This window comes from Lactuca saligna, chromosome 3, assembly GCF_052625555.1.
Source record: "Lactuca saligna cultivar CGN05327 chromosome 3, ASM5262555v1, whole genome shotgun sequence".
Lineage (NCBI taxonomy): Eukaryota > Viridiplantae > Streptophyta > Magnoliopsida > Asterales > Asteraceae > Lactuca > Lactuca saligna.
In genome coordinates, this window is record NC_136419.1 from 49,418,624 (window position 1) to 49,446,012 (window position 27,389).

At 35.4% G+C, this 27,389-nt stretch overlaps 2 protein-coding genes across 3 annotated transcripts; one reads left to right on the forward strand and one right to left on the reverse strand.

Moving 5' to 3' along the window:
- The first annotated feature begins 19,905 nt into the window (after positions 1-19,905).
- LOC145036475 (putative methyltransferase PMT5) lies at positions 19,906-23,756 on the forward strand. Of its 2 annotated transcripts, none has more exons than XM_078984933.1 (9): positions 19,906-20,091; positions 20,304-21,112; positions 21,203-21,338; positions 21,432-21,672; positions 21,774-21,969; positions 22,065-22,233; positions 22,307-22,611; positions 23,170-23,302; positions 23,378-23,756. In XM_078984933.1, the coding sequence occupies exons 2-9, from the start codon at positions 20,601-20,603 to the stop codon at positions 23,525-23,527; spliced, it is 1,842 nt and encodes a 613-aa protein (XP_078841059.1). In that variant the 5' UTR covers positions 19,906-20,091; positions 20,304-20,600; the 3' UTR covers positions 23,528-23,756. The 2 variants fall into 2 exon arrangements, with proteins under 2 accessions (XP_078841059.1, XP_078841060.1); XM_078984934.1 differs by having other exon boundaries at positions 19,907-20,063.
- Positions 23,472-25,352, reverse strand: LOC145036476 (Pentatricopeptide repeat (PPR) superfamily protein). The gene has a single exon (XM_078984935.1). It carries the CDS (start codon positions 25,284-25,286, stop codon positions 23,775-23,777), a length of 1,512 nt encoding a protein of 503 aa, XP_078841061.1. The 5' UTR covers positions 25,287-25,352; the 3' UTR covers positions 23,472-23,774.
- Between the last annotated feature and the right edge of the window lie 2,037 nt (positions 25,353-27,389).

Here is a 27,389-nt window from a genome sequence, read left to right on the forward strand (position 1 = left end):
AATTGAGTGTTTTGGGTGTTTGTGACCTTTCCAGCCAAGCAAAGGCTTAAAGTCATTGACTTTATGGAGTAAGTGCCATTAGGGAGTCCTGATCTGGGGATTAAGGTAATGTCTTAACTGTTTAAGACCAAATGAGTAGAAAGAGTGAATCTAGGGAGTACGTTGAGTGTAATTCCTGTACGCCCCGCGTACTGCCCCAATGTCCCCGATGGCCAATATGGATTCGTAAGTACGTTGAGGTACCAAGAGAGGTACGCCCCACGTAACCTCACTGTGGACTTTTGGGCTTAGTATCATTTTGGGCCTTGAGTGTTGGGCCTGGAGTTTGGACTTGTTGCAATAGAGTCTTGGACCAAAGGATTATATACATGCGCTTTGGGCCCTTTAGCTGGACTTGCCATTAGATGAGAGAGAGTTGGGCCTCGAGAGAGCCTATTTATTATTAGGCCTTGGTGGGCCCAATGGGTTTTAGGTCATTGATGGGTTCGTTAGTGGACTACCTTTAGACCTAATGAGCGGGAGTTAAAAATTAGTTCCTAATTGGAATAATTGTGGGTTTGGCACAGAGTTAGAGGCTGGTGCGTGGCAGCAGCATTTATAGGGATGGTTCATCATCCGAGGTGAGTCTTCTTACTATACTTTACCTAGAGTGGTAATTATGTGTGACCAGAGCGTCTTATGTGCTTGCTTGGGTTATGCAATTTATGTGTGATATGTGTTGTGTGCTATATTATGTGATATTTAGACCGGACCGGAGGGTCCAACGAACGGTGCTATATTATGACCAGACTGGAGGGTCCAACAAGCTATGAGACCAGAGGGTCCAACGAGTAGAGACACCGTAGGATTCTCACCCAGACCGGACCAAAGGGTCCAACGAGCCATGGGACTGGAGGGTCCCACTGAGATACATCGAACCGGAGGGTCCTATAGAGTTATAGCCTCGAGTGGCTAATATGTGTATGTGGTATTTGGAGAACTCACTAAGCTTCGTGCTTACCGTGTTATGTGTTATGTGTTTCAGGTTCTTATCAGGATCGCGGGAAGGCGGCGGCTCGATTGTACACACAAGAGAAAAGAGTCATGAATGAGGATCCTGGATTTTGATAATTACTTTTGAAAATTATTTTGAAATATGTTATGACATTGACACTTGAGATTCTGAGAATTATTATATGTGATGTTGGTAATTTAAAATCGAAAATTTATGGTGTTACAAGTGGGTATCAGAGCCTTGGTTTGAGGGATTCAGATACACCATTGGGTATGTGCGGACTCAAACTTAGGATTTGAGAAAAGTTTTCAAAAGGAACGATTTTTCTAAAAATGAGTAAGAGAATTTTAAGAGAAAGAGGAAACGAGTAGTGTGTACAATCAGCCAGCACCCAAACAGTGATTTCCCAAAATAACCTTACTTATGTGTTATAAGTTGTCATGAGATATGTTATGTATGCTAAAGAGTAGGCTAGGTATTTCATATTTTAGGACTAGAGTGGCTTGATTTGTGATGCCTTTGCCTAGGAGTTAATGCTATCTGTGAATTGCTTTTGAGTATGTGCGGAGCAAGAGTATCCAGCAGGAATCCTTTTTAGAGAGGGATTTGAGTATAAGAGTAATCTAGGAGAGATACCAGGATGATAATTGAGGAGCCTATTGAGAGGGTAGTCAGATACCCACGAGGGGTGGAGTTTCTTGAGCTCAGTGATACCTTTTAAGTACGAGTATAGAAAGCAGAGTTGTAACCTAAAGTGGTTATACGTGTTGATAGAAAACATTCGATGCCCGAATGTTGTCGTGCTTTATGGAAATCTTGATGATGAGAGTCAGCTACTAAGTGAATATGACGATATTCAGGAGGTAGATGGCTGGCATCATGACGAGTTCTTCAGCAGCTAGTGGCGGAGAAGTGACAGAGCCTAGGAAGAGCCAGGGAGTGACCCTTGTCAGATGAGTATACTGATAGAGGAAGAGTATCCTCAAGGGAGCAACCAGGTATGACGGGATTGATGATTGAGGAGGTTGAGCAGCTACTTAGGAAATCTGGGATGATCCATGTGGAAAGTATGGGTGGATGTGGCAGGTAGTATGGACCCGTACTACTGAAAGTAGAGGACCCATACTCGATACAGGGAAAATTCCATAGGATCTAAGTAGCAGATGAGAGGTGATCACATGGTTCGAGTACCATGATCCGTAGCAGATGAAAGGTGATCACATGGTTCGAGTACCATGATCCGTAGCATATGAGGGGTGATAACGTGGTCTGAGTACCATGATTTGTGGTAGTTAGTGCTTATGGTGTTATCAGTTATTCCGTTGTCATTAATTAGATTGAGATTAGATGTGATAGAGTGTGGGGCCAGAGGGCCATGTTGAACTAGTTTTAAATGAGCACACCTTGAGGGGGAAATCGATTTGGTTTTCGAGAAAGTTAGATGAGATGACAACTGGAGTCGCAAGACTCGGGAATGAGTAGAGGTGGTGCTTCGTGGGGGATTACGGGTTGAGCTACGCAGTCAGCCGATAGTGGGGATGCCACTTCCTGTGACCACAGTGTGCTATTTTCTGTGAGGAGCAGAAGGGATATGAGTTTCTGTGTTTGAGGTAAACCCTGTGGGGTAGCATGTGTGGTGACCTTTTCACCAGAGTATGTGGCAGTATATTTGTTGCGAGGTATCCTTATACCAAGAAAGAGTCATTAGCGGGACTAAGATGGATGAGAAAAAGGAGGTGCCTTGTTGGGGGAAAAGTACTTTTATTAGGAGTTTTCGGTGGAAAAGGGGTATATTGTGGCGGTGGCCCCTTGTGGTCCATGTTGTGTATCGACAACGAGAATGAGGTCTGTGCTTTTATGATTATTCCCAATTTGGGAGGCGGTTCGAGGAGTTAGAGTCGAAGAGCATGAAAGGACATTATTTCTGGATTAGAGACAGATTGGATTCGAAACAGTGGGGTTTTAGTCGGTGTGTCAGTCTGTGGCCTCAAGATGCCTAGAGGCATTCGCATGGGGAGGATTCTGAGATTTTATATGGAGATTGGTTGGTTTCCTTTGGGAAGACCCTGGGATGATTGTGTAATACGTTCAAGAGTCAAATGTGACATAACTGGTGAGATAATCTACTGAGTAGATTGTGGATGTGCCAATTGGTGATTGTTCAAACCCTGAGTGGGGGAGAAATGGTTTTCCAGTAAGGGATCAGCGATTTGTTCAAGTGCGGTTAGAGAACAGATATCGAGACCTACGGTTTGAATGCACGCGACCAGGGTTATTGGTGGCCGAGGCGAAGTGTAGAGCAAGGTAATGCAAGATGTACGTGTTCAGGAAAGGACGAGTGTCCCCACGGCAGGTGGCCGTGGGACAAATACCATGTGGTGATTAGAAATTCTTCAAGGTTGTAATGGTAAAATTTGAGGCGATTGGGGCAAAGGATAGCTTCGGCAGTGAAGAACTTCGGGCTTAGCATATGAGTTGTTATGCACATTTTGGAAAAGGGTAGACGTGGATTGGAAAACCAACTCTAGGTCCGGTATGTGTATACTTGCATGGGTGGTTTTAGAGCAATACAGGAGAAAGTTTCGGATGTTCGTCAATGTGTTCTGAGTCGTTGATGATTCGTCTGTAACAGTTGGAATATTCCGAAGTTGTGAGCTGTGGGAAATGAACATTAGATACGAGATTATTTAAGAATGTGAATTACAGTAAGTAAAGGAGTTTTTCATGACGGTAGCCGTCAGGATGGGTGTGTGATTATTTGTCTATGATTAGCCGCGAAACATGGGTTAATGGATGCAGAGTGTGGCGTCAAATAGAGAATGAGACCGTGGGATGGTAAGAGAAAGTACTGTAAGGCTGCAGAGAGTTGCAACATCCTTGAGTTAGTACGAAAGGGTGTGGTGATACTGCGGTGAGTCGTAGTATTCACCAGTTAGCGAGAGGGTGTGGTGACACTACAGGGAGCTTTAATCTTCACCAGTCAGCAATAGGGTGTGGTGATACTGCGGGGAGCCGTAGTATCCACCAGGCAGCGAGATGGTGTAGCGGTACTGCGGGGGGCCGTGGTACTCGCCAAACAGTAATGGAACATTATGGAACTGCAGGGAGCCGTAGCTTTCACTGGTCAGAGGGAGAGCACTGTGGAGTTACGAGGAGCCGTAGTTTTCACCAGCCAGAGCATTGATGGGTTTTGGCTATAAGAACATCCTATGTGCTCATGCAAACCCTAATGCTTGGATCTAGGTTTCTATATTGTACATGCAATTCATCCAAGACTCAAGAACCCTAATCTAGCATGTGAACTTCAAAAATATGTTCCAAGATGTCGTACAACCTATGTTCCAAGATGATTCATAGCCAAATTGCAATTATCTTATAATTACAATTCCAGTCCCCTAAGTTTAATTAATGTCTTTTAGTCACAAAACTAATTATCAGTTGATTCTTGACTAATATTAATTAAACAATATGATTTCTCCTTTAATATATTATTCATATAATATATTAATAAATCATAATTAATCCTCTTTCTCCATAAATCATCCTATCAAGTTGCTTTGGTGAAGGCAACCCAAAAGGACCATGCACAACCGGGTGAAGTACATACCAAATATAGTTACGGGCTTAGACACTAATCCAACAGTCTCCCACTTGGATAAGTCTAGTAACTATAATGTAAGTACAATCCGATTAGCAATCGTAGCTCTCAAATACGATGTCGAACTCTGATCTTATCAACAATCGTGTCCTTTAGATAAGGGATCATATATTCCTCCATTCTAGATATCGTATAGATTGGAGACATGGATTGAAATCATTCTCTCAGTCTATGTGTTATTTCCCGATTTCCGATTTATGATGACTGATAACAGACTACAATTGAATACATCAACTTAGTCTCGGCTTAGCCAAGCGCTTAGGTGTCATCACTAAATCATCGAGGGGCCCACATATATCGCTTTTATCCCACTTTGGGTAAAAGGGACGGATAAACTTCGACTCAATGCTTGCTTGTACTCACTCACCGAATTACACACAAAAATATGTTTTATAACACCAAGTTACTGGTGCATTTACATATTATCAATGTGTAATCGACTCGCAAGATGCAACTCACACATCTCAGTTTCAAGAATATAAGATATTATCATCTCACCAATCACTCGTGATAAAATCCATGAAATGATCCAAGTGAGCGTGGGTGTAATCCAATGCTCAAATCATATTCATAAGCACTCATGTTGTAGCGAACATTTTCTATGTCTAATACACTTTAGGCAATCTACAAACCCATTCATGACAATCTTCTTTCATACCTACTCCCAAAGTATGAGAGACTGTGGAGCATTCGAATAATTTGATTATTCATAAATAATTTAATTATTCAGGAAGTCAAAACATGCAAAGTGAAACACAAGAATAATACTAATCCTATATGGCCCCAAACTTTTGAGTATAAATAAAATACCTTTAATTTAATCACCATATTGATTACTCATTATTTGTTGTTTCGGGTAATCAACTTCTTACTTGAATTATAACAACAATTGTCCTATGTTCCTAGCATGCACGCTATGTTTACTTATGGTCCTTACTTTGTGAAATAGTATAATTGAATAACATTTTTAATCACACTCATTTCACAATTCCTAATCCATTAGTGTAAGAATACAAAATTCTCACCACTACTAGAATATGTTAGATTCTAACATTTTATGCAGCAGTCCTTTTATTAATTTCACGGCACAAAGGTAACCAAGACTCGGCCAATGAAATTACAAAATACTCTATTGGCGATTGTTACAAGACAATTCCATAGTCATGAAGTCTAATATTCAAAGTACATTCCTTTGAACATCCTTCTTGCATAAAAGTTTATAATCTAGACATTTATTCTCGATATCCAACACCCAATATGGAAACATTTCCATATTTTCCATATGACATGTCATTCTAAATAGAATCTTATCTATTCATAATAACGTCAATATGGTCCATCCATGACTATACATTCAACTGTCCACAAGCGACGAATCCTTGGCGAACCTTAGATTGTCATTGGCAATTGTTTAATTAATTTAGTCAAAACCGGTTCTATTTCCTTTTTCCCTCCGAATGCCCTAGGCATTTGGAAATTCTAATTTTAGAACGGTCGAATATTATAGCATATACAATCGATCCTATACCCGAAGCGTATGAGATACAATGGTGCAATGAAAAATGTGATACTTTACCAGTTTCTTACTATAATATTGTCACAATATTTCTATTTTCCATGTTCTCAAAATTCGAACTATGATGAAGGACGTCGTAATCATAATCGTATTTTGAGAATGCAAATAATAAATATACCCTTGGCTAAATATAATTAAATTTCTCAATCTAAGCTTTTAGATTGGAAACGAAGTATAACATTCTCTCCCTTAATTAAAGTAAAAACAATTTTTCTACCCCTGCAACTTTACAAAGTGAAAGTTTTGTTTTTCTATAATTAATATTTCCGACTTGCAATACTTAAATAATAATCATGCTCCCACTAACATGATGATTATATCCATTCCCGCATAACATTTATACTCCCACTAGCTTTGACACGTATTCAGAAAACAATTGGACTTCTAAAAGACAATACTTATTGACTTCCAAAGTTCATATTTTCAATACGATGTGCTTTGATAAGAATTTATCTAAGCTTCTCAAACTTATACACCTTCCCTTGGATAGCTCATATGTGTGTCTAAACTAATTCAGAACTTATATTACTAAGTACCAAATGTTCAGACTAATTGTCATATCTCACAAATCAAACTATGAAAAGGGATGTTGTAATCATAATCGAGTTTGAGAATGCAATTTACATAATTGCTATCTCCTTAAAATCTCTCTTAGTGAAAACGTTTCCTCACAATCATTTTCATGAAGGAGAGAAGCCTTATAACACTTAGATTTTATGGTGTATGTGTTCCTATCCGTGTGAATTTGCCATAACCATAATCGAAAGACAATGTTTGTGACAAATTCAAACTCTTATGGACAAAACTTATTCATTCTTAATTTCTTGCCATCAAGGGTCCCACCATTGCTTCCAAGTTATCTAGTAGCTCACCTATGCCAGTCAATGTATTTTCATTGAACAAGGTGTTTGCCCTTATGCAACCTATTGAGAACTCATAGAACTCATATGCATAATCACTCAACTGGATTGGCATCGAAATAAAATATGTCAACATGATAGGTTACAAACCCCAAGTCGTGTGCTAGTGTTTAATAATAGGTTTACTCTTGATTAGTTCTTGAAACTTTTCAAGATCATTTAGACTCCCACTGACCTCTTGACATATAAGATTCGCTTATCAAGAGACATTTCTTCACAAAACAAATATCCAAGAGTTAGTGTGTGTCTATATCAAGACAAAACATTACACACATTTGCTTTTAGTTGGTCTTTGTCTTCTCCAAGACATCACAACTTACCAATTTCAAACGTGCAAGAGTAGGAAAAACAATTTTCTATTTCACATTTGATGAGTATGTGTCACTCAATTCACAATCTTGGAGTACGATTCTGACTTGATTTTGGAACGAAGTATGACTCATCCTTTTGATTTAACCATTTCAACAATTTCTAATTCCTATTCTTAGCCATACTAGTGCACTAATTGATTAAGATGATCAATTGTGATATGGTTCTTAATCATTAAGATGATCATAAAATCCGATACAAAAGTATTCTCCCTTCTTCTTAGATTTAAGAAACTTTTATCTTTCTGCCTAATTGATTCTTCTTATTCATTCTGCCATTCATTGAAACCTTTCATTAGTGGTCAGTTAATATGGAAGTGTGAGACTATGGGGTGGCCCGTAGAATTCATTAGTGGTCAGATAATACGGAAACGGGAGACTACAGGGTGGCCCGTAGCATCTGTCGATCCATATTAGGCAGTGAGAATGTATCAGATGTGTCACTCGCTTATGGAGTTTTTTAGATAGGTTAAACCGTGGCAGGGTAGCCCACACGGTTGTGAGTAGCCACAACATGATTAGGTTTGGTAACTGGGTGGAATCTGGTATTTCTAGATAGCCGACAGGTAAGTTGGGACCAGGGAGGTCTCGGTTCATCCTGAAAGTGGATAAGAGATAGCAGGATCTTCGGGCAGGAGCAGTGATAAGAGAAGTCGTTCATGGAATAGTTAGTTGATCGAGAGGTGCTAAGTCACTCATAGCAAGATTAATTAATTCTAGAGTAAGCGATTTGACTCTGTTGCGCATCTCTTGTATGAGTCTAATCGTTGTAGGGATGAATCTCTTACTCGAAGGATTATCTGATCCATTCACTGGGTTGGTTGTTCGGCATCTGGTCATAGTAAGTGGAAGCATTCAGTGGGTAACAGCAAAGGGACCAGCACTAGGAGTGGCTGGAGATTTAGTTACATCGAAGGATCTGTCCTTCGTAGAGACAGGAAAGGTTGTCGCTTATGTATAGTTGCTTTGGAAGACCATCGGTTGCACAGGGTAATGGTTGGACCCTCAGGATGTCAAGTGTAGAGTTCCTTTCGGGGATCAGACTCATCAGACAAGGTTATGTGTTGTATAAGAATGGTTGTGAGTGTTCAGACTAGTTTGGTGTAACTATTGTGTCCTATGATAAATATTTGAGATAAGTATCTATAGAAGACTTCAAGGACGAAGTCTAGTTTAAATGGGGGAGAGTTGTAACACCCCGTTTTGAAAGTACCCGGTTGTGGTCTCGAAATCCAAAGGGTAAGGGTGATTCGGTCTTTTACAAGTCTCGGGTTTTATCCGGAAGGTTTTAGGCTTGGGGGTGTGGCTAAGAGCGTAGGGCTTCTCGCCACCTGTTCATGGATATCAACTTCGTCAGAAACGGACTTAGAATGAAGGAGTTATGGCACTTTGAAGTTATTATCAATTTTAGCCCCTAATGGAGTATTGTGACAAGGCAGCCCATGCATGCAAGGAGCACATGCGGGTGCTTAGCTGGGTACACCCAACGTAATCTAGGTTATGCCTAGCATTTAAGGACATTTGGTCGCGAGTGCGAAGAGGTGTATGCCCACCATACGAGAAGTACGCCCAGCGTACGCTCAGTGTTTCTAAAACCCTAATTTTAGGGCTATGTCACTATAAAAGGAATAATGTGCCTCAAGGTTCAGCCTCCATCTCCTTCTTAGACAGCCACCACGAAACCCTAATTCCCTCTTGAGTGTTATTGGATCTTAGAGGGCCTTTTGAGAGCATTTTATTGTTTTGGATCCATTTTTCAAGGAAGTGAAGAGCAAAGCAAGGTAGTGGATTAAAGGAGAAGGTATATATCTAGGGTTATTGCTTTATTTCAGACTTTCTTGAGGTATAAAGTCTTGTACTTGTCTCTTGAATGCTTAGATCTATTATGGTGGAGTTTTTGACCTTTTTGGTCCCAGGGATGAAACTTTATGGTCCAAATCTGATTCCTAGACTAAGGGTTGCCACCCTTGGTGTGAAATGATTCCCTAAGACAAATATTTGTCATCTTGGTGGTCTTTTGGGCTCATGCAAGGGTTAAGACCATTTTCATGGAAGTAAAATACCATATTTGGAGTTTGCGCATGTTTGGGACATGTAAAGTCACCAAGTCACTGACTTTATGGATTAAGATGTTGAAGAGGACTTGAATCTGTAATTGTAGCTTCTGGAATGGAGTATTAAGCACTTAATAGGAAAATTAGGTTGGCAGAGGAGTACGTTCGGCGTACGTGTAGGTACGCGCAACGGACACCACCTTCAGCTAGTACGCTTAGAGTATAGAAAAGTACGACCCGCATACTCATCAGTTATGGGCTTGGTGTGTTTTGGGCCTTGGGTTGGGCCAGGTAGTGGACTTTAGGTCTTTGGGCCTTAGTGGGCCATCATAAGTCAAATGTTTTGGGCCAAGAATATATTTGGGCTTAAGGTAAGGCCCATTAGAGGGATTGGGCCCAATTTGGTAGATTGGGCCATTAGTGGGCCACTAGTAGGCTTGGAAAGCCTACCTAGTGTTGGACCTTTTGTATTATAGCTTTGGGCCTTAGATATTGACTAAACTAGACTAGGGGTAAAATGGTCATTTTACCCTAAGGAGGATTATTGATTTGGCTTTGGGCTTAAGGTAAGGCCCATTAGAGGGATTGGGCCCAATTTGGCAGATTGGGCCATTAGTGGGCCACTAGTAGGCTTGGAAAGCCTACCTAGTGTTGGACCTTTTGTATTATGGCTTTGGGCCTTAGATATTGACTAAACTAGACTAGGGGTAAAATGGTCATTTTACCCTAAGGAGGATTATTGATTTGGATTTATTGTCGTTGTGGGTAATGGTAGTTCAGGGAGTTGAAAGACCAGCAGTTCGGGGATCCCCCAACTAGCAGCAAAAGGTTCATTCGCAGGGTTTTGTAGTCAGCTTGTAAGGTGAGTCTCCTCACCGTTTGTATGGGTCTAAGGCACCAATGTCGACCCATTTAGTTTATGTATGATACGAAGACCCGGGGGTTAGCCCTAAGCATTATGCATGAAAGACCAGAAAGCGGCTCCTGGCACACATTATGTTATTATGTATGGTAGGAAGACCCGAGGGTTAGCTCTAGGCAATATGTATGAAAGACCAAGAGGTGGCTCCTGGCACGTTGTATGTTATTATGTATGAAAGACCAAGATGTGGCTCCTGACATACTATATGCCGATTAGCTAAGTAGAGTAGTATGTATGCTAGTTGTCTTTGTGATGCTTGCATGGAAGACCAGGAGGTGGCTCTTGGCACTTGTCTGTAAGATCGAGGGGGTGGACCCATGGTTGGCAAGAAAGACCACGCGTGGCCTATGGCATAATGGCAAGACTATGTTTGGCACATAACAACTTACTTGATTATGGATATGTTTGATATATATGGCTCACGGTTTGTTTAGAATGTATGGCCCAGTTGGTATGTATGGTGTGAGGTATTTGGGGAACTCACTAAGCTTTGTGTTTACAGTTTATAGTTTTGGTTTTAGGTATCTTCAGTTTTCAAGAAAAAAGGAGCTCGGGACGATTGCAGCGCATTCACCCATGTTATTCTGCATTATGTGATCTTTGGAATTAGACTTTGATACTTGTTTTAACTAAAATGTTTTCAATGTCTGGAACAAAGTTACTAAAGGTTTTCTTATAACAAAAATGAAAATTTTGCCCTTAAATTTTGGGATGTTACATGGTGGCCCCTGAAAATTGTATAAAATACATGGATGTGGCTTCTGAAACTTTGTATGCAAAACCAAGGTCTGTACCCTAGCAGTTATATGTAGGATACTAGTTGTCATTGTGATACTTGCATGTTACACCAGGAGGTGACTCTTAGACTTGTTTGTAAGAGTTAGGTTTTGGCCCCCAACTTGGCAAGGAAAGTCCATGATACGATTCATGGCATGACAGTAATTGTAAGACTATTGTTGGCACATTTTATTCTTTATTCCATGTATGAGACGTGGTATTTTAGGGAACTCACTAAACTTTCTGTTTACAATTTTATGTTTATGGTTTCAAATACTTCTGGTTCCAAAGGTAAGGGTCTGACGTGACTTTACAACATCCTCTAGAGTTTTCCACATTGACTATTTATGATTTTTACTCTGATGTTTAAATGATGTACTCACTTTGATTGGTTTTGGAACAACTCGTTGTATGGGTTTATTGTTTAAAAATAAATTTTTTTACTATAAATTTTTTTGATGTTATATTGAATGAATCTTTTAAAAAAAAGTTTAATATCATAAAAGTTCTTGTATTAAGTTTTTTTTATTGAAAAACAACAAATTCATTTTTTTCTTGATTTTTTTTGTTTTTTCCAAAAACAAAAAGGGAAAAAAAACCCTCATGTTTTTTTATTCAAAAAATAAAAACTCTTACATTTGACAAAAAAAAAAAAACTTTTTCGTAAAAACTACTAAAATGGACAGATCGAAAAACAATGTAAAAATACAAAATTTTAAGAAAAAATATAATTGATATTGAATCTGAAGAAAAAAAAAAGCATTGTATATAAGATCGTTTATCATATTAACCCTAAATATACTTTGTTATGGTGTATGTATGAATTTTTTAAAAACAGCCAAAGATATAAAAAAAAAAAAAAAAAAAAAAAAAAACACGAACTAGAAAGAGCTAGAATGTGAATTACAAAGAGTTCAAAGGGGTTTTAACCCAACAAGTACATGAACTCGCACCAACCTTATATTTGAGTAATAAATGATCTAAATGTTCAACCTCCAATTCACAAATGGGGCACATAATAGAAGAAGCCTCTAACCTCAATTTCAAAAGATTGAGGAGAGTTGGAAGTCTCTCTTAAAACCCGCCAAATCAAAATATCCACCGTCCTAGGAAGAAAAAACATTCATCTAGTCACCAAACCCAAATTTGGAAGGTTAATATCATCAATCCATCTTCTAATAGCACTCGTCGTAAAAGCACAATCCTCACCGATCACCCACACCCATCTACACTTTTAGCATCGAGATTCACCACCGCTAAAGAATCAATTAAACTCATGTATTGAAACATTTCGCTGCCACCCCTTAAAGGACGCCTCCAATTCCAATAAAATACCCCATCTTTCATGTGTTTTTTTAATTAGATAAACTTTATCAAAGTTGAGTTGAAATAATCTAGAGAAACGTTTCTCTAAAGTACTATCACCAATCCAACTTTGCTTCCAAAAAAAAAGTATTCCTTTCATTCTCAACAATCCTTTAAAGGATTGAATTCACCACAACACCTTTTACATGAAGGTAAAACACCGAGGTAAGTGTTCTAGCCCACAAACCTCCACAACGCCAAGTACTTTTAGCTTGATCAAAACCTCTATTACCACCATATAATTGCTTAATAACTTGAACCCAAAGAGCATTTTGTTCAGTATAAAACCATCATCGCCGTATCTTGAGTAAAGAAAAATTTAAGAAAACCAAGCTTCCAATATCCAAGCCACCATGTTTCTAATCCACCAAAACTTTATACTAAGCTATCTAGTGTAATTTTCGATTATTATTATTAGTACCACCCCAAAAGAATTGATTTAGAAGAGCTTTTAAATTTTTAGCACCTTGAACTGGCACTAAAAACAAAGACATATAAAAAAAATACCTAAAGGACCCAAATTCGATTTCAAAAGCAACAACCTTCCTCCAATAAAAAGCATATATACTTTTTTTAGGAAATTTTTTTGTGAAGCATAAAAAATACACAAAGGACCCAAATTCGATTTCAAAAGCAACCACCTTCCTCCAATAAAAAGCATGTGTACTTTCTTTTTAGGAAGTTTTTTTGTGAAATTTTCCTTTATCTCTTTCCATCCAATCAATCTAGACATATTTTGACCAAGGAAACCCAAGTAAGTAGAAGGAAATTTATCAGCTTTACAACCAACCAGGTAAGCATATTGTTCAACTTCTTCAAAAGGAACGGATACCCCATAAAGTTTCGATTTGTTCATATTAACCTTCAACCCCAAAACTAAGTAAAAGCAATGTAAAATTCTAATATTATTGCTAATATTACATTTTACCCGATCACCAAGGAAGATAGCACCATCAGCGTAAAAAAGATGAAAGGCTACCATTTCCGACCTTCACATCAGAAAATAAGTCAACTTCTTTTGCATCATCCATTGTTATATGAAGGTCTTCCATTACTACAATTAAAAAAAAAATTAAGACAACAGATCTCCCTAACGAAGACCACTATTAGTAGGACTTCCATTAACAATAATAGAAGTCCTAGACGAAATTAAGCAAGCTCTAATCCATGTACGTCATTTTTCCCCGAAATTCATAAAATGTAACATAGTATCTAGATAGGATTTTTCAAAATCTATTTTGAGAAAGCATCAACTTTTTCTTTTTCTTTCTATACCAATCAATCAATTCATTCACTATTAGGGAGTCGTCTAAAATTTGTCGATGCTTTATAAACGCCGATTGTTCACCGCTAACTATAGATTAATAACTTTTGTTAATCTCAAAGCCAAGATCTTTGCAAAAAATTTATATTGAATACCAATACGATTAATATGATGATAATCATTTAAGACGTCCATACTATTTTTCTTAGTGTATGTATGGATTTAGTTGAAGTATAATAATGTAGAATTTTAGAAAAACTCTTTTAAATTTTAAATAATTTATTTATTTAAACTTCTATTTGTTACAAACTTGTAGTATTTAAAAGCAAATTCTTTATAGTCCCCGGATATTTAGTTTACCTCTTTTTTTTATATAATTAATTTTTGTTTACCTCTTATTTTGCGGATCATATCTAGAATTTAAAAAAAAAAAAAAAAAAAAAAAAAAAAAAAACTTTTATCTAAAACTACCATTAAATACGGACCATGGAAGAAAAAAAAATTATACATATGATGTCAGATTCTATGAATAAGTGAAATATATTAATATTTCCGAAAGACGACATTTGGTCACATCAAACATTACTTGTGATCTAATTTATCTTTTTAAAATCAACATCGAAGACAAAGAAGAGGCTGTGAGATCCACCATTTGGTACCTTTGAAACATAGATTGATTAATTAAATGATATTTATTAAGGATTAATGTTTACTATATAAAGTATAATCAATTGTTATTAGTAGATTTCTAAAACCTTTGAAGCTGAATTTAAATATCTTTGTTAATATATCAAGTCATTTAAACACTTCAAATATATATATTTTGAGCAGTATGATTAAAAACTTGTACATACAAAATTTTAACGTGAATATTAATATGTGATTGTTCGTATATTTGTTGATGAATAATATCATATCGTTGTATATATACAAAATTCATAGTAGAATAATAACATAAAATAGTGTTCTCATTTGAACTTAACCCATATATATATATATATATATATATATATATATATATATATATATATATATATATATATATATTCACGCCCGCTTCTGGAATTCGTCAAAAAGGGACATGGAAGCCACAACAAATCAACAATCATCTTTCACGTGTGTTGAAGTCGAGATAAGTTACCCCTAAAGACCACAAATAGTGGCATTCTTTACTACCACTAACTATGAAGAGTTTGTTGCTAACCGAAACCTTAACAACTTCTTATTTATATAAAAAGTAAAACAATAAACTCTTTTAATTTTTCACCATTTGGATTGATCAAATAACTCATGAAAAACATCCTATTTATTGAATACAACGGTCATATATTCCATAACAATCTAACACCTTTTTCAAATACCTAGGAAACGAGTATCTACTTTCATCTAAATTGTCATCGAACAAAAATATACATTTTTGTTGGGATCTTTGGATCTTGCACCCCATATCTTTTATCTACCAAACCTAAATCATTATCTACTCTAATTAGAACGATCAAGTTGTTTCTTGTCCCTCATGCCATCTTTTAGTTGCATGTCACTTCTTCTTTGTTTGATGGCAATGTCGATATAGCTTAACCATTAAGTTGTTTCTTAGTTTTTCTATCATCTTGCAGGACATCTAAACATTAAGACATAGGTACACCGACTCACGAAACACTCTCTAAGATAAAATGTTTTGGGTCAATGGCCTAAAACCCACACACACGCATCATTTTTTTCTTGATCGGATGGTAGCACTTGATTGAATGACAACTCAGACAAGAACATAATTGTATATTCTACATTGAAACTATATATACAAATGAATATGGATATTTGATCTTCCAAATAGACACATGAAATTTCATCCCAATTAAAGAAATCTCAAGTATTTTACATTTAAAACTATAGAAACAACACGTATAAATAGGCACAAAACCAATTTGGTAGTGGCTACTATAAAAAGTAACAGGGACAAAATGACATTTTTTTTTTCAATTAAGAATTTCAAACTAACTCAAATGTGAAACCTAAAAGATACAAAACTGTAAGGTGCGTTTGGTCGTGGAAAACTATTTTCATTTTCTAAGAAAATGTTTTCAGAAAATAGAGTTGAGTTTTCATTTTCGATTTTCAACGAAAATATTAGAAAATGTGTTTGGTTGGAAACGGTGGAGTTTTCATTTCCATCTTAGAAATTTGGAAAACTTAGAAAAACTATAAAACTTGTTTTTTCTAATTTACATACAACTTAAAAAACTGTAAAATTTTATTTTCTTAGAAAACTTTAGAAAACTAAACGAACCAAAATCGTTTTCAAAATTTCCCTTTTTCTTGGAAAATTTTTATAGAAAATTGGAAAACTACCATTAAGGTGCGTTTGGTTGTAGAAATTTGTTTTCATTTTCCAACAAAATGTTTTCAGATAATAGAATTGAGTTTTCATTATCAGTTTTCAATGAAAATTTTAGAAAACGCTTTTGGTTAGAACCGGTGGAGTTTTCATTTTTCAACTTTGAAATTTTGAATACTTTAAAATTTTGTAAAAATCATTTTTCTAATTTACATACAATTTTGAAAACATAAAAAATTCATTTTCTTGGAAATTTTTTGAAAACTAAATCAGCTAAACACGTTTTCAAAAATTTTATTTTCATTTAAAAATTTTCATGCAAAGCTAGAAAATTTTTCACAATCAAACACATTCTTAGCTTTTTGTTTAAACATTTTCATGCAAAACTAGAGAATTACACAATCGTCCTTACAAAATATGTGGATATTTTGAAGAATAAGGAATCTTTTAAGATATATTGCCATAAAAAATAAATTAAATTTGTCTTTGTTGGAATATTTCCTTGAGTTCCTTCCAGATTGCTTCAGCTGTATTGAGATAGATCACAGAAGTCGATATCTCTTTGGAAATGGAATTGAGAAGCCACGAAGCATAATTGTTGCCGGTGAGAACTTGTGAGACAAGAACTAATCCTCGATTGTCAGAATGATGCAAATAATATGGATCATTTGCAGAATTTTGATCCATATTATTGCTAGTTTGAGTCGGATGAACATATTCTCCAGACATGATCGAAGAAAAAAAAACAGAGATTCAACCAAATGAAAATCAAAGAATGAAAATCAATGAAATGTAAACATGAAGATTGAAGAAAAAAATCAATCGAAACAAAAAATCAAATGATCTAGATGCGGAAAGATCAAATGGTCATGAAATCAAATGAATTGGAAGAACAGAGTGTGACACAGACGAGAGCATCAACTCTGATACCATATTTGAGTTCACAGAAAGATGAAATTATTTCTCTCATTATTTAATTTCATCATTATAATCTGTTTATATACAAGCTCTAAACATAACTAAATCACACTTCTTAAATATGGTATTAGAGCTGATGTTTAGTTGTCAACGAACACGTGTATAAATATATCTAATATTGCCATAAAAATTAAATTAAATTTGTCTTTTATATATATATATATATATATATATATATATATATATATATATATATATATATATATATATATATATATATATATATGGGAAAAGTGAATATACCCTTAAGGGTATGTAAGCTTAGGTACCAAACTCATTATAATACGTCATTTTGTTTAATATATTCATTATAATGTTCTTAAACTTCAACCCTTGACTTGATTTACTTTCAAAATTTTCGAAATTTCATTATTATCTTCCTCTTACATCACATCTTTTTTCCGAACACCTACTAGGCTATATATAGTATAGTTGAAAATGAAAATTATGTAAAAGGAATATAAATGTGAAATTGATAAAAATCTTGGAAGTAAATCAAGTTAAAAGTTGAATTATAAGAACATTGGACAACTACAATGAATATATATGATACAAAACGATATAGTATAGTGAATTTGGGTACCTAAGTTATATACCCCTAAGGGTATATTCACTTTTCCATATATATATATATATATATATATATATATATATATATATATATATATATATATATATATATATATATATATATATATATATATATATATATATATATATATATATATATATAGCTGTACGGTATATATATTCAACTAATATCTTCAGTATCATTTAATAAACGGTTAATTTTATTCGATATAACACTCTTTGATAACTAGTAATCACCGTATAATTGGTATGTTTGACAATGAGTTTTTAATGATTTTTTGTTTTTCAAAATCAAGTTGAATTAAAGAAATAAGATTTATTTGAAAGTACGAGCTTCAATTTTAAATTTTGAAAGTTTTTAGGAGCTTTTTAGATTTTATGTTTTATGTTATTTTATATTTTTTTAAAAGTTTATAACTATTTTATCAAATATTTTATGTGAATAAATGATATACTATTTAGAGGTTAAAGATTGTAGCTACCACATCTACCAATTTCTAACTAATGCTTATAAGTTATAACTACTTTCAAGAAACATACCATATAATCAACTCAATTATATATAAAATAAAATGTATTGATAAAAAACACACACATTATGAGTATCCTCTCCGCCACCAACTCCAATAAAGAGTAGAAAAGGTGCAAAAGCCGTGAAACAATTATTCCCATCATTTTATTAATTTTTTTAAGAAAAAACAACTTTTGTATTTTTAAATAATTTCTGTTAACAAATGTTTCTATGGTTTTTTACCCAAAAACAATACCCACCATCATATTAATTAAATAATTGTCATCCGGTAAATAAGCTATCAGATTTGATAACTACTCAACAATTTTTTTTTTTTTTAATTTGTAAACTATATTTTTTCAATATTTACTGACTTAACGATTTCTTCGATGTTAACATTAATTCGTTCATCTATCGGATAATTCAATTAAAATAACATACTTTATACAACTTTAAGAAAAATAAGATGTAATATACAAATCCTTTTTGTTGACGTAACAGATAAGAAAAATAAAGTCCAATAATCATTTCATGTTATTTTGATATTTATCTTATGAAAAAAGTAAACTAATGCTTCGTCGTCGACAAATATAAATATTTCCTTTTATAAAGATGTCTTATTACCGTTATTCCGTTATTCCGAAACAATGTAGTACCAGATGTCGATTATACATTTATACTCCAGTATAAATCTAATTATTTTATAGTTAAATAATATAATATTAAATTCAACAAATAGAATAGTGGTAGATCCCCATGTTAAAATTACTGAACCCATCACTAAAATAATCAAAAGGCAAATACTTTTTTTCTTTTTATCCATGGACTATCAAGTAAAACAAAATTTCCTTTTTGTAATATAAATATTTATTCTTATAATGAAATTCATACCCCAATCATTTTACCCACCGACTCCATTATTCGACAAAAAGAATTACTTGATCACTATTTTTTGAGATCAAAATACATCAACATGTCATTTTTCATAGAAAAAAAAAGGTATACGTCTAAAAAAGTAGAATTGATTAAAAGGAATACCAAAAGTATTATATATATATATATATATATATATATATATATATATATATATATATATATATATATATATATATATATATATATATATATATATATATATATATATATATATATCACCTTGAGAAAACTATCTTTGAAGACTAATCATTAGAAGAAGTTCCCGAATTTATATTTTATTTTCAATTTTCAATACTTTTTTTTTATTTATTATTATCGAACTGTTTGATATATTTTTTATATATCGATTCATGATTACCTTGAGAAAAACTATCTTTGAAGACTAATCATTAGAAGAAGCTCCCGAATTTATATTTTATTTTCAATGTTCAATACTTTTTTTTATTATCGAACTGTTTGATATATTTTTTTACTTAGTCTGAAAAAAAAAAAATTGAATCACACTCTTATACCACAAATAAAACCCAAAAAATAAAAAATAAAAAATAAAAATAAAAATAAAAATAAAAATAAAAACAATAAATTCTGCTTTGACTAGATCTGTGTGTTTTAATTCCTTTTACTAACGCACCTATAAATCTGGAAATTTAGATAAAAAAAAAAAATCGATAAACTGTAATTGCGGGTTTCTCTCTCAAAAAGAGCTGCTCTGTCTTTCTCTCTCTACTCGTCAATTGTGAATCAGAACTGTTAGTGACCTTTGTCTTCCAAAAGCTGATAAAGTCCAGGCATACAATTCTCCTCAACGCCCTGAGTAATTGCCCAAAACCCTAATTAATACGGTAGCTACTCAATTATGCTTGTAAAGATTTTGGGATTGATGTGCAAACTATCTGTTACTTACATTGAGCGACGTGTTTCATTTCTATTGATTGATTGCCTTTTTTTTGTTTGTATTGGATCAGATCCGTCGAAATTGTATGAACTGAGCTCGAATTTTGATGCCAGTTGCATAATTCTGTTTTGTTGTTTTGTTGTTTCTGATTTATTGCAGGTTGATCTGAAGATATTTCTGGTGGAATTCATTGATAATTTAAGAAATCTCAAACGTGATTGGTTGCTCGATCTATTTACCTTTTTATTGCGATTTGGATGGTTTTCTGGCATGCGATTTTGCAGTTAGATGTCGTGATCTTCAACCGATTAACAAAGACACTGGAATTTCCATAAGCATTGGAAATTAGCTGTTTTACAGTTGAATTTCCAGCAGCTTTTATGTTATGATAGGTTACTGGTTTCGTAATTGGTGGAAATTTAAGGCGGAACTTTAAGTTGGTTGCAGAATCTGGATATGAGAATTCCTTTGTTGAATAAGCTTTCCATATTTTCTGGCACTAGACCACCATTAAACTGGCTACTCTTGTGTCTTGTTAGTGTTTTTGTGCTTATTGCTTTGTTAGGTTCATCTTCTTCTGGTGCTTTTGACTCTGTCACCACTAGTGTAAAACCAGAAGTTTATACAAACTATAGAAGATTAAAGGAGCAAGAAACAAGCGAATTTTTGGAGTTAAAGAGCTTTGCATCTGAAAATAATGATCTGAAAGAGATTAGGTTATGTGGAAGGGAAAGAGAAGACTATGTTCCTTGCTATAATGTGTCTGCAAATCTGTTAGCTGGATTTAAAGATGGAGAAGAGTTTGATAGGCATTGTGAAGTGTCACAAGATCAACCATACTGTTTGGTTCGTCCTCCACGAGACTATAAAAGTCCCTTGAGTTGGCCAGTTGGTAGAGACGTGATATGGAATGCAAATGTGAAGATAACCAAAGATCAGTTTCTTTCTTCTGGAAGCATGACAAAAAGGTAATTATTCTTTAATTTCAATCAGGATTAACCCAAATTCTCAAATCCTCAATCCTCATTCACATCTTTTCCTTAATCTTCTTCTAACAGGTTAATGCTGCTTGAAGAGAACCAAATTTCTTTTCACTCAGATGATGGATTGTTATTTGATGGTGTCAAAGATCATTCGAGACAAGTTGCAGAGATGATAGGATTAGGAAGTGATGCAGAATTTCATCAAGCTGGTGTAAGTGTTTGTTAACCATATGATTGATAATTCATAAGTTTATCTTAATTTCCTTTTATGATGTAATGCAATTTCTAATGTTGTTATCAACAGGTGCACACAGTGCTTGATATTGGTTGTGGTTTTGGAAGCTTTGGGGCTCATTTATTATCATTAAAACTAATGGCTGTTTGTATGGCTGCATATGAGTTAACTGGTAGTCAAGTTCAGTTATCTCTTGAAAGAGGTCTTCCTGCAATTATTGGCAACTTCATTTCAAGAAAACTTCCATTTCCATCTTTGTCATATGACATGATCCACTGTGCACAATGTGGTGTTCTATGGGACAAGAAAGGTAGTTTAAAATTAAATCACTTCTGGCATGATTATAGATTATGATTTATGAAAATTATTATTTTTTTTTTTTAATGTGCTACTACTGTTTTCATGAATCAGATGGAATGTTTCTTATTGAAGCTGATCGGATACTAAAACCTGGAGGATACTTTGTATTACATAGAACTTCATTAAATATGGAAAAAGGAAGCCCAATTGAAGAGTTCACACAAAAAATCTGTTGGACACTAATTGGTCAGCAAGAAGAAACTTTCATCTGGCAGAAAACTAGCGATCCCCAATGCTACTCATCTAAGTGAGACTTTTTTTTTCCTATAATTCCGTATTTACCCTTTTCCATATTTGTCGATATACGATTTATTGACATTTATTTGGTTTGAAATATCATAGCACACATGGCGCCATTCCTGTTTGCAACGAAGAACATGAAGATTTTGATATTCAATCGTATTATCAGCCACTTGAATCTTGCGTAACAGGGACATCCAGCAAACGGTGGATTCCCATCCAGAATAGATCTTCAAATTCCCAAATTACCCCTGATGAGCTTCGGATTCATGGAGAGTATTTTTTTCTGTAACTTTTATTCTTGACACGTGTTGAGCAAGTATTGATCCATGTTTGTTTATGCAGGTGTTGAGCAGGATGAATTGTATCAAGACTTTGAATCTTCAAGATCAGCTTTGAGAAATTACTGGTCGTTACTCACGCCGTTAATTTTTTCCGATCATCCTAAAAGACCAGGGGATGAAGATCCGTTACCTCCTTATAACATGATTAGAAATGTGATGGATATGAACGCACGTTACGGAGGTTTAAACGCTGCGTTTTTGGAAGCGGGAAAATCAGTTTGGGTGATGAATGTTGTTCCAATTAGGGCTCAAAATTCACTCCCTCTTATTCTCGATCAAGGTTTCGCAGGCGTTCTTCATGACTGGTAAATATAATTAGCTTCATTCGACTCTTGAAAATAATCAATTTAGCATGATTTCTTTTCCAAATAAGGAAATGTCACAGATTTTAGAAAAAAAAAAAACCCTAAAAAAAGCGAAGTGTTTTTTTATAACTTTTTATGATATTTTGTATATACATTTTCTGAGATTGGACGAATTTTAAAATAGACCATATATTGGATCCGTTATGATAGTGATTTGAAGGACAAAAAAAGGTGCCAGTACCACTTTGTTTTTTGCAAAAAAACAAATCAAATAAAATTATCAGAAAACCATCATCACTCCCAGTCCCATCGCCATGTGACTACGTGAGTAAACTGCAGTTCTGAACTTGGTTTGCTGAAAATTACGCATATGATCCCTGTCTTGAATTTTCTACATTTTTTGTCCCTCAAAGAATCTTCCGTGACCCTTTTCATCCCTGGAATGAATGCAACAGTGTTGACGCTAGCGTCCATTACAAGGATGAAAAAAACTTCAAAAATTCAGCAAATGAAATTAACTAAATTACCCCTGTTTAATTTCCTTGTGATTGAAAATAGGTGCGAACCCTTTCCTACTTATCCACGAACATACGACATGCTTCATGCAAATGGGCTCCTCTCAGACCTTATATCAAAGAAATGTAGCACCACAAACTTACTTCTGGAAATGGACCGAATTCTACGCCCTGAGGTTATTTTTTTATTTTTTTTACCTTCAAACTCCCAATTTTAACTGATATGAAATAAACATTTATATTTTTCACAGGGATGGGTTGTTCTCTTAGATAAAGTGGGGCCTATTGAAGACGCGCGTACAATTGCTACACAAATACGATGGGAAGCAAGAGTAATCGATGTGGAAAATGGCAGCGACCAAAGGTTGCTCGTTTGTCAAAAGCCATTTCTGAAAAAATAAGGTTTTACTTTTTTAATTTTTATTCTGTATAAAACAAACTCCGGTAATTATTATTTATTCAACACCATTCACATTCCACGCAACAATCACGATATTGTAAGCTGTAGATTACACAAAGTTTTGATTTTTTTAACTTTCCCCATGTTTCTTTAATTTTTTTTTTTGTAATCAGACCTACGTTTTGTAAGAAACGTGAATGTTAAATTAAATGCAAGTGTTGGTTATATCATGTTACAGTTTGTGAATTTCATCTATCTCTTTCTCTTCGTTTCTCCCTAGTGGCCATTTTCTGACCATATCTTTCAAATATGTCACCTAAATCAAACAAACCAACTTCTCTTAATTTCTTCGACATCACCTCAAACATAACAACACCTTCTTCGTTGGAATAATAATGCAAGAATTTATTATAATCAAATCTAGGCACTTCAACTCCTCGATTCATCACTCTCTCAACATATTTACTAGCTTCCAACGACTTCCCAGCCTTAACTAACCCACCAACAAAAATCGTGTCAAAATTAATCAATGGGTCATCTCCTTTTCGCCCTCTTTTACCTAAATGCCCTTGCAATAGCATTACATATGTGTGCATTGTAGGCTCACACCCTCTCCTTATCATCTCCCTAAACACATTTGTTGCTTCATTTGCCTTTTTTAATCTCAAGAGTCCTTTGATTAAACCATGGTAAACACTTATATCGGGTCTCTCAATTGATTCGGCAATGTTATAAGCTTCACGGATTCTACCGTTGCTTAAAAACCCATAAATTAATGAACCATGTATTGTACAATCTGGTTGTATACCTCTCTCACGCATTTCATCGAACACCTTCCGTGCGTGACCAAGCTTCCCCTTTTTACACATCCAATGAATCACAAGCTTGTAAGTCGAAAGCCCTAAATCGTCAATGGATTGAAAAAGCTTCATTGCTTCATCGAATCTATTTGTTTTGAAAAGCGTTTCCATCATCTTTTCGACACCATCGATATCCACATCAAAACCTTCATCCACCATTACATTCCATATCTTTGAAGCTTCAACCAAATCACCGACGTCACAAAACCCACGAATCAAACACTTGTAGGTGAACCCATCTGGTTTAATCCATTCCTTCAATTTTAAAACAATGTGTTTAGCTTCTTCAGCAAGTTTACACCCACATAAAGTCTCAATCACTCTGTTCAGAGTTCCTAGATTATAATCGTAACCGAATCCATTCATTACGTGAAAAAACTCGACACATTTCTTCATCTCCCTCGCGGACGCCAACGTTTTAATCGCTATCTTATACGTTTTATCTGTAACCAAACGGCTATGCCCGATTTCATTGATCAGATCCCATAAAAGGTCGATGTTTCTGGATTTTCCGACGACGTCAAGCATTTTGTTTACTGTGACGGGAGTGTGGTTGAAGGTTTGGGTTTGGGTGAATTTGTGAAACTTGTATACGGGTTTCCAGGAGTAGGGGAATTTGTTGCAGATTTGAAGGAAGAATTCATGGGTGAGGTCAAATTCGCAGCGGGAGAGAGAGGTGTGGAGTCTTGATTCCGGCGAGTCTTGTTGTTGGTAGAGGATGGTGCAGACGCGGAGGAGATGTGATGGGTTGACTGGTGTTAAGGGATCGGGAGTGGTGACTGGTGATGGAGGACATGGTGTATTATAGTCGGAGGGGTTGCTGGTGGTGGAGTGAAATAGGCGGTGGTGGACGGAGGAGATGCGTGTGACCGGGCTATGAAATTGGAGGCGCCTGATCATTTTGTACGAAGATGCTACAAAACTATCTCAACACGATCGAAGTTGATAATATCATAATCCCTAATTACTTATTTATTTTAAGCCAAAAAAAATACCACTTATTCGATGATAGTAGAGCTTCGACCAACCTACCCATAACACTATTTAGACACTTAACACTTATTCGATGATAGTAGAGCTTCGACCAACCTACCCATAACACTATTTAGACACTTAACAGTAGATTGGTAAAAATGGTCTTTTATCCGTTCCATGAGTTTGAGAGAGAGAGTAACTCAGTCGTGATTTAAATGTTGATTTGAAATTATTATTTTATGTGTTAGGCGGGGTTAGTTCGAGATTCCTATATGAATATATTTCTTACTTGATTATGAGGTGAGTCTTCTCATTATATTTACCATGAATGGTATCTTTGTGTAACCGAGATGTTTTATGTGCTTACCTGTGTATTTTGATATTTTGCATTATGTCTTGGTGATTTATGTTGAGTATTGTTATTATGAGCTTACTGAGTCAGGACTGGAGGGTCTGCCCGAGTTGTGGGACCGGAGGGTCTCCACCGAGACACATTAACCGGAGGGTCGCATCGAGTTAGGCTTGTGTAACACCCTGTTTTGAAAATATTCGTTTATGGATTTCAGAGGCCAAGGCTAGGGGTGTTTTGGTCTTTTATGGGTCTTGAAGTTTTATTCGAGAGGTTTTTGGGTCGGGATGTGTCGCTAGAAGCGTATGGCTTCTCACCACCTTTTCGTGGATATAAAGTTCGTCGGAAACGGACTTGGAACGAAGGAGTTATAACACTTTGAAGTTATTGGCAATATTGGTCCTTAAGGGAGAAAGATGGCAAGAAAGGACCGTGCATGCAAGGTGGCCAGCGCATTAGTACGCCCAACGTATAAGGTCATAAGGTTGCAGGTGTTTTTGGTGTACATCCAGTGTCCAGAAACCCTAACTTTTAGGGTAAGTCACTATATAAAGAACATAAATGGTTCAAACCCTAGCCTCTACGCCTCATCTTTTCATCCGTGGGTGATTTTGACTTCAAGAAGCTCATTTTGGTGGTGTAAGCTTAGAAGAAGAAAAGAGGAAGTTGGCAAGGAAGAACTTGGGAAGTTGGAGCTTATAGATCTGGAATAGCATCATCATTTGGAACTCTTGGGAGGTATAAAGTTCATAACTTTACTTAAGAATGATTAGATATAGTGTAGTGTGGTTTTGGAGTTGTTTTGGTCCCAAGAATGGACCTTTATGATGAAAACTCGTGTTTGAGCATAGGGTTGCCACCCTTAGAGCTAAAAGGGTCCCGTAAGCAGTAAAGTCTCAATCTTGAATGTCTTAATGGGTTCATGTCTGAGATCGAGCCATTTCCATGGAATTATGTTGTTACATTTCAAGTTTGGGCTTTGTTGGTGGGTTACAAGCCACCAAGTAGTCGACTTTCTGGATTAAGACATTAATGAGGACTTAGATCTGTGATTGTAGCTTCTAGAGTTGGGTATTAATCACTTAATGGGAAAGTGACCTAACAGGGGATTATGATGAGTGTACATGTGAAACATTCCAAAAATACGACCCAAAAATTTTGTTTTTAAATAATAATAAAAGTCATAACACTGAATGTCATATAATAAAACCATACTCGGGTATCTCAAAAGTCATAATAAAAGTCTCATCTCAAAAACTATATCAAATCATAACTAAGTATCTGAACAAAACTCCCAGGAATGAAGCTGAAGCTGTGGTGTGTGCGATGTCATCATCCCGAGCTCTTCCCTTTACTTGCGGAAGTACCTGAAACCAAAACTGAAACTGTAAGCACAAAGCTTAGTGAGCTCCCCTAAAGTACCACATACCATACAAATACATATAACACATACTGGGCTTTGCCCACTACATCGGACCGAAGTCCGGAACTAACCAAGGCCTTGCCATCTGCATTGGAGAAAAGTCCGGAAACTGCATCGGACCGAAGTCCGGAACTGACTGGGACCTTATCCCCTGCATCGGACCGAAGTCCGGATCTAACTGCATCGGACCGAAGTCCGGAAACTAAGCATAACATAGCATGGCATGACATATCAACTAGCATGAACACATAAATTG